This window comes from Hippocampus comes, unplaced genomic scaffold (assembly GCF_001891065.2).
Source record: "Hippocampus comes isolate QL1 unplaced genomic scaffold, H_comes_QL1_v1.1 scaffold236, whole genome shotgun sequence".
Taxonomy (NCBI): domain Eukaryota; kingdom Metazoa; phylum Chordata; class Actinopteri; order Syngnathiformes; family Syngnathidae; genus Hippocampus; species Hippocampus comes.
This window is the reverse complement of record NW_017805879.1, coordinates 339,850-352,984: the sequence shown is the minus strand read 5'-3', so window position 1 is coordinate 352,984 and position 13,135 is coordinate 339,850. Positions and strand designations below refer to the sequence as shown.

The following is a 13,135-nucleotide window of genomic DNA, read 5'->3' as shown; positions in this document are numbered from 1 at the left end:
TTCACAAGAATTAGGAAACAAATACCAATATGCAACACTTTATTTCTAGAAATCTCTTCCATTGTTTCCATTTTCATATACAACATTCCTAGAATATCACAATGCACCGACACTGGTGAGCTATTTTTGGCACAGGCTCGCAGGCTACTCATTTTGAGGGCGACCTGGTTGGGCTCTCTGTTGCTGACTCCTGATGTAGAGAGATTGCACAGAATAGTATGGTCGAGGATTCCACTTTTAGCAAGTGCGTTGTTTTGTCATGCCAACTGTATTTACATGTTTCAAGTCCGTGTTTGTTCTCACAGCTTTATTCCAGCTGCAGCGGTTGTGAAGGTTCTATATAAATAAAGCTGGAGTTTATTGTATTGTAGTCCCTTTGGCGTAGCACCATCTAGTGGATGCATAGCGCCACCGCAGCCACTATTGTAGCTTCTATTCTATGCGCCTTATAATGCAGTGCGCCCTGTATATAACAATAATTTTAAAATAGGCCATTCATTGAACGTGCGCATTATAATCTGAAGTGCCTTCTAGGTAAGAAAATACAGTAGTTTAATCAACCTCAAGTCATGTTCAGTCAACCCAAGGAGTATAAACACCAATTTCAATCTGTTCCAATTTGTCAGAATGTCCAGAAGAATTATCCTCAGTAGTTTTCTGTGTTTAATTCGTAGCCAATGCCAGGGACCTCTGAAGCTCCTCCAGATGGTTGTTAGCTTGTCTGATCATCATACAAATGGCATCCTGATGGAAGGATAAAAAGGGAAAAACATGAGCATGTAATCACTTCATCAGATGGAGTCAGCAGTCCCTTCGAAATTTTGGTGGCTTGCTTTTTAATTCTTGCTTCCGCAACAAGGTCATTTAGGGTCCAAGCAGCAACCGCTACGCCCCCTAAAAATTGTTAACAAAGCATTTCATGTTATAAGTTTAGAGGTACAAAAATTGGGAAGCAGCCCACATGGTCCAAAAAAATCTTTTGGAACCATATGCTAAACCTGACCGAAATTGCGAGATTTGCGTCACAAAGTATGGACAAAAAAAGTTGGCAGCTCTGCGTTTAAAAATTGCAAATAGAAAAATGGAAGCCTTTACATGATCTATTATGTGTTTACTGAACACAAGTCGGGAAACGTAACATGAGCGTAATTTGTTTCCCCTCAAATTTGCTTCGCCTTGATCCAGAAGACGTTTTTTCTGCTGCAGCGGCCGAAGCATCGTGTGTCATTTTCGGACTGACACATTTAATGCGGCTTCAAACGACTAGTTATGACAATAAGAGTTCCCGCATCGCCTCAGGCAGTTGGCTTTCACAAGAGAAAGTTTTACAGTTCGATCTGCTCAAAGTCTTTCAGAGGCACTTTGTCCCTCATCAAACAAAACAAAAACAAAACAAAAAAAGCATGGCAGGTGTAAATATGAATGAAATGTGTCACCTCGTCGGTGGCGTTCCGGTTCCGCTTGAATTCATCTCTCGCCCAGTCTTGGAGATACTTCCGATCTTTCTCATCTGGCACTTGTCGTATAGTCCTCAATATGTTTCTGTATATTCCCAAAATGTTCTGCCGCTGTAAAAACTGGGTATAAAAAACAAAAAAAACAAACAAAAACAAAAGATCAGACTCAAAATGATTGATAATCATTCAGTCAATGATTTTACCTGCATTTCCACAAATATAAGGATTGTCATCTGCAAGGTTAACAGTGTTCAGCCATTTATACACCCATCCACTATCCACAACGCTTTTCCTCGGATATTTCCTCATATTTTCATCCCGCTTAAAACAGCATAAAGTCGACATTTTACGTTATTACATCCAAGGCGGCACGGTGGACAACTGGTTAACATGTCCGCCCCACAGTGCAGAGGGCATGGGTTCAAATCCGGCCCCGGTCTTCCTGTGTGGCGTTTGCATGTTCTCCCCATGCCTGTGTTGGTTTTCTCCGGGAATTTCAGTTTCTTCCGACATTCCAAACACATACAAGGTAGATTGATCAAATGCTCTAAATCAGGGGTCCCCAACCGCCGGTCTGCGGACCGTTATCGGTCCGCAGGGCATTTGGTGCCAGGCCGCACAGAAAGAACTTGCCTTAATTCCGTTTTATTTATTTCGGAAGACGAAAGATGTTTTATTTTGAAAAATTACCGGATTCTCCGTTACATCCGTCTGTGTCCAGCTTGACACACGTCAAGCCACGCTTCTCCGTCATGTGACCGATTACGCTAAAAAATAAACGCGGGAGCTCGCAAAATGAGTAAAAAAACTGCTGGAGATCGCAAATGACGGCGGCCTTAAAAGTACGTTCGAGACAACTGGATGAAAGTTATGGCTGAATATTCTGAGATCGACACAGTAGCACTGTTGCTATTTCCGACATGCTACCTGTGTGAGGCGGGGGTTTTCTGCACCAACGGCGACTAAAACAAAATTACGAAGTAGACTGGACATAAAACACACACTTGAGGTGTCATTGTCTCCTATTACCCCGAGATGGGACCGTCTGGTTGCAGAAAATCAAGCTCGGTGCTGTGGTGAGTCGTCATTTTCATGCACTTTGAATTTGCGTTGTATCGTATTTTGAAGGCATTAAACATTGCCATAGCGATCGGAGTGTTGCGGCGAGATTAGACGCTCCTTGTGTTTATTATGATATTTCGAAAACACCACAGTTTTCATGCAGCTCATACCATATTATTTTGTTGTATTATTTCCGCCACACCTTAAATGCCGGTCCCTGAAAATATTGTCTGACATAAACCGGTCCGTGGGGCAAAAATGGTTGGGGACCCCTGCTCTAAATCACAAGTGTCAAACTCAAGGCCTGGCGGCCAAATTGCTCACTATGCTGATGTTTGCCTTGGGCATTTTCATAGCATTGTGAAAAGCCGACAAAAGCAAACGTCCTTGGATCAGTTCTTTACAGAACGCCAGGCAAAAACCACTCCTGAGAGAGAACATGAACTAAAGAGGGCAAAAAATGACGAGGACGCAGTTCCAAGCTAAATGACCATCATTTTTATTCTTTACTACATTCTTTGTTTTTTACATTATGCACAACTCTCGTTTGTTGTGCAATATTGTAACATGTATTTGTTACATATTTTGATGCATTTTTATGCTTTAGAAAACATTTATGTCTGAATTTTGGGGGAGCTTGGAACGGATTAGGGCAGTTACATGGAAAACGCGTTTCTACTTACAAAATTTTCTAGTTAAGAAATTTCTTCCAGAACCAATTAATTTCCTAAGTAGAGGTACCACTGTATTTCATCCAACGGCTTCACAGCCTCAAATGCAGGTCTCGACCACACACACACACACACACACCCCCACACACACCCAACACACACACACACACACACACACACACACACACACACACACACAAAACTGAAATCACTGATCGTTCTTTTAGCCAATCAGATTGTAGCTTCGCCTCCGGAAAGCCAGGCATTGTAACAAATGTGTTTCTCGCAACATTTATTTCTTTCATTTTTTTAAATAACACAATAACTGAGTAAAATATTTTGTCCAGCTTGATGTGCATGCAAAGTTTCATGAGTTTTCACAATGACGTCATTTTAACAGAATAGTACAGTAGTGGAAGCAATGTTAGTTTATGTAGTTTATTTATGAATGTAAAATAATTCACCGAAACTGTCAATTAAAGTTTTTTTTCCTTTTTTTTTTTTTTTAATTGTAATATCTGTATCTTATATCCTCCTGACTACCAGTAGTTCAAATTTGTCCTCTCTAGAGGACATTTGTGAACCTAAATATCTCCCACCCAGTGCCTCCAATCGCATTAACTCCTTTTGTTACTCTAAAGAGGACATTCAGTGCTTACCAATGATACCAAATTTGTAGGGGTTAGAAAAAGTAAGAAAATGGCTTCCCTCAGTGCAAGCACTTTTTATGGGAAGAGGAAAAGTAATACTTTTTATCGACCACATTTTGTCTTGAAATGCTGTTGGCATTTTAATTATAAGACTCTTATGAACACGTTAAAGTGTTGTTTGAGTTGTTTTAAGTGTATTTGAGCCTGTTTAAAAAATGTAGTGGGATTTCAAAAATTTTTTGGGAGGAGTCCTATTACTTCACATAGATTGGGGAATGTCAAAATAAATGTGATTGGACAACATTTTTTTTCCTGGTAGTCAGGAGGATAAGCGATGAGAGAAAGTACATTATCCACCATTATTTTTAGTGGTCGATTTACCAGGAGACAAGCATTACTCGTGACCCAAGCTTCACTTTCACCACCCAGACAGATCATGTACCCAGGTCTGAAAAATCAACATAGCAGCCAAAACAAGCATCAGAGGATCTCAGCTTGCAAAACAGAGCTAAGGCCCAGGAAATTATGAATTGATTGAGCCGTCACCCAAAGCAGTTGACGCTAAAGAAAAAAAAAAAGTGTCAATCGTCACTTCATATGTTACTCAAGGACACATCGCTAAAAGCTGCAAAGTCCATCAAACCCTTTCTGATTCCGACAACACAACTCAAGGTGTCACTCTTAATCATGCACATTTAAAGTTCAAAAATGTAAAGTACAGATTTACATATTTTAAGCATGCTGGTACCCACATACACTGACACAAAAATTCCTGGGGTGGCAAACACCGTTTTGCGGTTTTTCACTTAACCGCAACCGGGTCCCCATGAACCCCGATAAGTGAGGGAACACTGTATATCTATCTTTGTCATGGTTTTCTGAGACAAAATAGAGAGAAATTTGTGTTTTTGGTCATGAAGATATAAAGACCTTAGAACTAATATACACATTGTTTTATTGTTGATACAATAAAATGTTGGTTGTTTGCTCGGTTTTGTATTTTTCATGCTTCATTGAGAAGTGCTGATTTTTGTTGGATATTAATTAAAATAAGGACTCAAGGTGAGTGACTCGTCAGCACGTCCTCATCACAGTGCAGATATCATGGGTTTAATTCCAGGTTCTCCCCGTGCCCGAATTGTTTTTTTTTTTTTTTCTGGGGACTCCGGGTTTCTCCTTTCCTTTTCATGGAAAACTAAGATTGATCCGTGATGTGATTGTGAGTGTGAGAGAATGTTTGTCGATGTATGCACTGCGATTGGCTGGGAGTTCAGGGTACCCCGGCTACTGCCCTAAAACAGCTGGGATAGGCTCCAGCGTGCCCGTGACCCTCGTCAGGATAAGCGACTCGGATAATGCATGGACAATTAAAATAAAATACCGTATACGATGGATAGATGGAAACATAGAGAGGGAGAGCGGGAGAGACAGTGTAGAAAGTATTGCATGTCATTCACATATACTTTATTTGATCGTGTATCTTTTATTAGGTCTTATAGAACGAGCACCGCAGACTGTGTTGGTATCGTGAACATATTTTGAGCGAGTTTAGATCCCGTCATTAGCGATCGAAATTGACCGACCTGCTGAGCATTGCGGCACTCACATTGTGCAAGAGTCACAGATCCTGTATTGACATTTTCTTTCTGACATTCGAACAGCCTTACAAAATGGCGTAACCCTTTAAGACTGCACTATATAAGGAATAGTAGGCACATTTGGACACTACCTGAGATCCCATAATCTAAAATCGCCACGACTGAATCATATTTATTTTTGATTTTGCGTGTGTTGTATTTACCTGTTTCAAAGACAGTGTGGAAGACGGTATTCTTGACGTCGCCATTTTGCTGTCAGACAAAAATAACTCTTCTTCTTCTTCTTCTTCTTCTTCTTCTTCTTCTTCTTCTTCTTCTTCTTCTTCTTCTGCTGCTTCTTCTGCTGCTGCTGCTGCTGCTGATGATGATGATGATGATGTTCTTTTTCAGCTGGTGGGACCTAACATTGAAAACTGCGGTCAGGCCAGCCTCCACTTGCAAAATTCAAGGAAAAAAAAAAAAAAAAAAAAACAGCCGCCAGAGCGATAGTTAGTACTGTGCATTCCGGTAGTCTGCAGGAGCGAGCAGTGTTGGTCTTCAAAATAAAAGCGTTTGTTTGTCCTGATTTCCAAATTGATGATTTCAGAGGCCTTTTATTTTGAAATGCAACATCAGATTTTAATGAAGGTTTTCTGGTTGGATACCTGGGGTGTCCTAGTGTGGCCTCAACCTATTGTAGTTGCAGGATAACTAAAATTAAAATTTCAATAATTTTTCAAATCAGGTAAAAAGGTCAAAACGTCATATTTCAGAACCTTTTATTCTTAAATGCAACATCAGATCAGAGGCGATTGCTCTAAGACTGCAAGGGAAGCTCAGCTTCCCCTAAAATGTCAAAAAGTAAGTGATCAAATATATATGTGTGTACGTACAATTGTGTGGACATGTCATTGACTAAATATGCGCTACAACGAGCTCAACCTTTGTTCCGAATCAGCTTCTTATTGCTGGTTACGACGCGACTCTCTTCTCATTCATTCCCACAGCTTCACTGTGCTTTAAACTGTGTGGACGCTGAGCGTCAGCCGCGCGGATGCTGGGTGTCTAAAGAGTTCAGTGTAGGTTGTCCCAATGCATTGAAACGAGTTGTGTCCCACCCATCGGATGCTCAGCGTCTCTGGGAGTCTATGGACAGTGGGCGTTTATCGGCTGGCCCGGACGCTGAGCTTTTCTGCATGATGATTGGATGATCTGTCTGAGGCTGAATCTCTTTTTGATTGGCAGCGAAATGAGCCAATCACCGATCTTATGGTGAAGGCATCCTTTTCATTTTTATGAAAAGGAACGGAGAGAAGAATTCATGTATAAATAAACGGACACATTTTATGATGAAGGCCGAAATTGAGCTTCGCCTCCTTGACAGACCAGCATCCGCCACTTCATCAGATCTTAATGAAAGTAGTATGGTTGGATACCTGGGATAGCCTAGTGTGCCGTAGACGAGGTCTGGTTGCGGGATAATGATTTTTTTTTTTTTTTTTACATATTATGAAAGATCAGGTGAAGTTTTTGTCATTGATGTAGACTTACCTTTGACTTCATTTTCAATCTGAACCTCAGAACGCCTATTGGTGTTATTTTAAGAGAGTTTTCATTCTCCCTGGGTGAACTCATCGTTGCCTGACCGCCAAGAAATTATTTTATAACATTTTAAATCCAAACCACTGACTGCATGCATTGGTTCGAGAGCTTTTATTTTGAAGGTGGCCAACATCGTTCGCTGGCGGCAGATTACCGTAACGCGCAGTATTACCAATTGCAGTGGCGCTGATTTGACTTCAGTTTTGTGAGTGGAGGCTGGTCTGACCGCAGTCCTTTTAAGAGGCATTGGGGCCTTCTAATGTGCAAGAGTGTGGGGCCTTCTAATGTGCAAGAGTGTGAGTCAGAATAATTTAGTTATTCAGTCACCAAGTACGGACGATGAACTCATATATTTGCCCCCCCCCCTCCCCCACCTCCAGTTATATGTTGCATTCGTGGAAGGTGGGAAATCAGAAGGATCACATTCGGATTGGCCCAGGTCCGACCTTCCAAGCGTTCGAGGCCAATGTCACCAACAAAGATGGCTGATTCCGATAAATTGTCCTGGTTCATCTAAACACATTTTGACATCGAGCAAACCTTCACAATCCCCCTAATTTATATAAATGAATGTAATCGTATCTTTTGAAGATTTTTTTCCACATAACTTTATGCAGTCAGTACAGTATATTTTGTATGACTCAATTCATATTTTGAATCACTCAATTCATGTAATTACAGATAATGGATGGGTGGATGGATAAATACATAGAGCTAAATATATGTTTGCAATATTGTAAATTATTGTAAATTATGCAAGAGGGATTGCTTTAGCTTACTCACAGTGGAATAACATTTAATTAGAATGTATACCTTACACCAGGCTAGTTACATTTTTCTTCTCATGTAGTGCATTATATAGTACCAGTGCTAAACTCTAAAAATCATATTAATTTATAAATACACATTTATAATATAAACATAATTTCTACGACTATTATCCATATCCCAATATATATTTTCTGCCGCCTCTCCTTGGCCTTTCGTAACCCTAGGAATGCGATTAAAAAAAAACTCTTTTTATCCCTCCCACCTCGGTTGTGACAGTTGACAATAGCACATGTCAGCGGCATATTCTTGGATGAATGAACATTCAGAATAGACTTAGTGTATAGCTTGTTTATAACAGCTCTCCAATATGGCCGCCGGTAGTGCATTGTGGGTAATTGGGAAAAGGACGGAAACCTCTATAGACACTCTTGACCAAATTCTCCTTAATTTGGAGTCATCGTGCTCAAACATCCACTCGGGGCATCCACCATCACTTTGATGGGCGATAACATCTTTCGTTGTGTGTGTGTGTGTGTGTGTGTGTGTGTGTGTGTGTGTGTGTGTGTGTGTGTGTGTGTGTGTGTGTGTGTGCGTGCGCGCGCGTGTTTGTGTCATTTCGAGTGGTGAGGATGTTGGTTATCCGAATACAGGCTGGAGACGATGAACAGTGCCTTCGAAGGTTTTATTAGCAGAATATTCTGGGCACAAATGAGTTACTAATGATGGGTCCATGAGGATTCATGAGGCGTTTCGACACACTGACACACTGTGTTGATACTGTGCTGATACTGTGTCGCCGACCACTGCCGCCTGTTGGACATTCAAAATCCCTGCAGCCAACCCACTTGACAGACTGAACTGACTGATTTGATGATGAAGTGTATACAATATCATTCACATCCATGCATTCATATTGTATCATTCAATGTGTTTCAGTAATGTGAAAATCATGTGAATGAGGATGCTTGTGGGTGTTGTCTTCACAAATTTTTATTTCGAAAAATAACATGCACCAGTGTTTTAAATTTGAGTCTGTTGCGTTTCTTGCATGCTATTTCCCCTGCTGTGGAGAACACACACACAATGGAATAAGACGTCAAAAATCCGAGAGGCACTTGGTGAGACAAGGAGATTTGAATAAATACCTTATTCTCCAAAAGAAGATCAAAATGGCTCTACACGGCAGACAATTTGCGTTTGTCCGGAAGCTGCTCCATAATATGCACGTACTGTAGCAACGTCACTCGAGTGAAGCGCGCCTCAGCAGTCGACAGTCCGCTGCTCTCTGCTTTGCGCGCGTGAACGCCAGCACATACTCACGGCGCCGACGCAACCCACGTGACAAATTGAAGACGCTTTGAACTACGACAACAGCTAAGCGAGCCTAGCCGAGACGACGCTCGAAGTCAGATGGACACGTTTTTCTGATAATCTGTGTGTTTTCCGTTTTGCACAAATATATATTTTTATTCGAGCGAGGGTGAAGTCTGGCTTGTTTCGGCAGGCGGCATCGTGTCGCCAGACGCACTTCCTTATAAACACTGTGTGGCGGGCTTTTGCTGCGTCGACGCCCCCTGAACTGAGTCGACGCAGTTCGTGTGTTGGTCATGTGATCGTCACGAAGCAGCACACGCACCAACACGTAGATTGCTCTGTGAGCTCGACGCATGCGTCGACGCATCAGTGTTGCTGGACCCATCACGATGAGCAGAGATGAAAGTCCTCCGGATTTTCCCGGAATTCCGGGTTTTTCAAATTGTTATGAAAATCTCTCCGGAGAATTGAGGAAAATTTGCCTAAAATTAATCCCGATATTAGTTGACAACATTGAACGAAGACGCGTTTGAGTTAGTTGTTTTGCTTTCATGAGCGTAGCCATGTTGAGACACGAACACTAGTAACAGTAAAGAGATTTTCGTCTCTTTATAAACACACTTGCTAAACCCCAGTGGAACGAATAAAAGACACCATGGACAAGACAGTTGTCGTAAAAAATATATTTGGACAAAAAGGGAAACACACAGATTGGCAGAAAAATGTGTCCGTCTGACTTCGAGTGTCGTCTCGGCTAGCTTAGCTTAGCTGTTGTCGTGTGTGACGTCGGGTGTGTGACGTTGCGTCGGCACTGATTGGTTGAAATCAAAAGACGCGCTTGAGCCGTGCCACGTCCACGCCCACGTCAGGCCGAGCCCCTGTTCACGTCCGACTGTCCCATGTTCCCCGCTACGTCAAGCTCCATTCACGTCAGGCCACGCTCAGCCAAAGGGTTGCCGTCGCTTCTTGTCCTGTTCTCCGGCAAGGCGAAGGTCGTCGTTGCTATTGTTCCCGTTCCCCGGCGAGGCAAGCCTTTGGACAACTTTGGGACGTCTGGGATTCGTCCCTTGAGGGGGGGGGTACGGTCATGTTTCAGTTTGTGACCAACAGGTGGCACTGTGGGGCTTTTCCCTGCAGCTGCACACCTGTTGGTCGTTAGGTAATTAGTGGCTTTAAAAGGACTCCCAGCCCGAGCACTCATTGTCGGGTCATTGTTGCTCTTGGCTACTGTCATGTTTGTTTGTTGCCATTTGTCTGCTGCTGTCAGGTTTGTTTCGGTGATGTTTTGGTCACAGTTCTGTTTTAGCTTCAGTTGTGATTTTTGTTTGCAACTTCGGACTATGTTTGTTTATAAACCACAATCTACACGTTGATGTTTTCAGGAGACTTGAGCTGTTTGTACGCTTGTAAAATGTGTATATGTGCAGAGGTGGGCCTCATCAGTCTGGTGAGTCCGTCAATGAGCTGCCATCTGTATTTCAGTCATGCCCAGTCCGTCCTAGTCGTCGGCAACAGCCAAGCGGTGTTGAGAACGCACTTACAGGTACAACGTCACACGCAGGTGCCGTACACCTGACATGCAGCCAAATGCAGTGTGTGTGTGTGTGTGTGCGTGTGTGTGTGTGTATATATATATATATATATATGTGTGTGTGTGTGTATATGTATGTATATGTGTGTGTGTGTGTGTGTGTGTGTGTGTATATGAACAGGGTCAAGCAAAATGATCTGACACATTTGTAGGTTAAATAAAGATCAAATAAAGTAAAGAAACAAAAGTGTTTTTATTTTCGAAAAGAGTATGCTAAAGAATCAACAGCGTGACCAGACACAAGGCTTCCCGAGTGTCTCGTCACATTAGGTGGGGCTGCGAAGATGCACAGCCAATCAGCTCACGGGATAAATCCACTCGTACGGTCATTGGTTGAAGTCGCACCGGAAACCAATCATGCACCTTGAATGAGTGCCCGTTGTATCTACAGTACAGGTATGTCCAAAACCTCTGAGTCGTTCGGCATTTTTTTTCTCAATATGTGATATACTGAAGCTGCGATAAATGAAGCGCTATATCGCGAGGAATCACTGTCTAGTAATCACTCTTTTTTTCCGGTTCAGAAACGCCCCACAAAAGGTGAAAAGCACGAGGTAGAATTTACGCTCTGGACCTATCCACCACTCAAAAATGTATAATTTCACACTCTGTACAAGTCTTTTCACAAAAAAAAAAAACAAGGATGAAAAAAATAATTAAATAAATGATAACCATGAATAACAATAATCCAAGAAAGAAAGAAAAAATCCACAACAAATGTCATGCTGGTCATGTCACATTTTGAGTTGTAATCTGAACTAGTCTAGCCCTCTGAGTCACCTTCATTGTAATTATAAACCATAATTGCATGTGTTTGTCTTCTTTTGTCGTGCAGACATCAGTGAAGATGCTTGTCCTGAGCGGCTGGATGCAGAGCCCTCTCACTTTAAAGAGGAAGAAGAACACCAGGCCCTTTACATTAAAAAAGAGGAGGAGCCAGAGCACCCTTGTACGAAAGATGATGACAACAGAGCATCAAATGTTGATGAGGATGAAGAGTCTGATGGTGAACTGACACGTCACACTGACAACAAACCCTGGAAATGTTCTCGGTGCGGCAAAACATTTGCTTATAAGAATGATTTGAAAAGACACGTGAGAACCCACACTGGTGAGAAACCTTTTGCTTGTTCAGTGTGTGGCCAAAGATTCTCTTGGAGGGAGTCCTTAAAAAGACACATGCGAGTACACACAGGTGAGAAACCTTTTGCCTGTTCAGATTGTGGCCAAAGATTCTCTCAGGATGCAAACTTAAAAAGACACATGAGAATACACACAGGTGAGAAACCTTTTGCCTGTTCTGATTGTGGCCAAAGATTCTCTCAAAAGGGAGCCTTAAAAAAGCATACAAGAACCCACACTGGTGAGAAACAGTTTGCCTGCTCAGTGTGTGGCCAAAGAATCTCTTCGAGGGAGACCTTACAAATACACAAAAGAACACACATTGGTGAGAAACCTTTTGCCTGCTCAGTGTGTGGCCAAAGATTCTCTGAGAAGAGAACCTTAAAAACACACACAAGAACACACACTGGTGAGAAACCTTTTGCCTGCTCAGTGTGTGGCCAAAGATACTCTCAGAAGGGAACCTTAAAAGCACACACCAGAACACACACTGGTGAGAAAACTTTTGCCTGCTTAATATGCGGCCAAAGATTCTCTTGGCGGGTAAGCTTAAAAACGCACGTAACAACCCACACTGGTGAGAAACCTTTTGCCTGCTCAGTGTGTGGCAAAAGATTCTCTGAGAAGGGAACCTTAAAAACACACACAAGAACACACACTGGTGAGAAACCTTTTGCCTGCTCAGTGTGTGGCCAAAGATACCATCAGAAGGGAACCTTAAAAAAACACACCAGAACTCATACTGGTGAGAAACGTTTTGCCTGCTTAATTTGCGGCCGAAGATTCTCTTGGCGGGGAAGCTTAAAAACGCACGTAAGAACCCACACTGGTGAGAAACCGTTTTCCTGCTCAGTTTGTGGCCAAAGATTCTCTCAGAAAGATCACGTAATTAACCACACAAGAACCCACACTGGTGAAAAACCTTTTTCCTGCTCAGTTTGTGGCCAAAGATTCTCTGAGAACGGAAGGTTAAAAAAGCACGTCAGAACCCACACTGGTCAGAAACCTTTTTCCTGCTCAGTTTGTGGCCAAAGATTCTCAAGGAAGTCTCAGGTTAGGAATCACCAATGTATTGATGATATGAACAGTGATCAATGAAATTCTCACCTATCATCTGAGCAGGCTTGTTGTATTTTATGTACCTTCTTATTTGGATGCTGAAGTTTTCTTTTCCTTGAGTGCATCAAATTTTTTTTTTTTGTAATTAATTTGAAAATTTCGCAATGTCATCGCCGTGATAATACTTTTGGATTCTTCATTACAGGTAGTTATTATTTGGCTTTGAGTTGAGGTTTTCAAATGTAGTTTGTTTTATTTA

General features: G+C 42.0%; 2 protein-coding genes across 3 annotated transcripts; one reads left to right on the top strand and one right to left on the bottom strand.

Moving 5' to 3' along the window:
* Window positions 1-528: 528 nt before the first annotated feature.
* Window positions 529-5,963, bottom strand: lyrm2 (LYR motif containing 2). 2 transcript variants are annotated; one of them, XM_019889006.1, is made up of 4 exons: window positions 5,796-5,963; window positions 5,642-5,732; window positions 1,437-1,577; window positions 529-744 (listed from the first exon to the last, which is right to left on the bottom strand). In XM_019889006.1, the coding sequence occupies exons 2-4, from the start codon at window positions 5,684-5,686 to the stop codon at window positions 664-666; spliced, it is 267 nt and encodes an 88-aa protein (XP_019744565.1). In that variant the 5' UTR covers window positions 5,687-5,732; window positions 5,796-5,963; the 3' UTR covers window positions 529-663. The 2 variants fall into 2 exon arrangements, with proteins under 2 accessions (XP_019744565.1, XP_019744566.1); XM_019889007.1 differs by having other exon boundaries at window positions 5,642-5,735; window positions 5,805-5,963.
* Window positions 5,964-11,766: 5,803 nt separating this feature from the next.
* On the top strand, window positions 11,767-13,005 carry LOC109527208 (oocyte zinc finger protein XlCOF6-like). Its single transcript, XM_019889000.1, has 2 exons — window positions 11,767-11,806; window positions 11,891-13,005. The coding sequence occupies exon 2, from the start codon at window positions 11,959-11,961 to the stop codon at window positions 12,913-12,915; it is 957 nt and encodes a 318-aa protein (XP_019744559.1). The 5' UTR covers window positions 11,767-11,806; window positions 11,891-11,958; the 3' UTR covers window positions 12,916-13,005.
* Window positions 13,006-13,135: the final 130 nt, after the last annotated feature.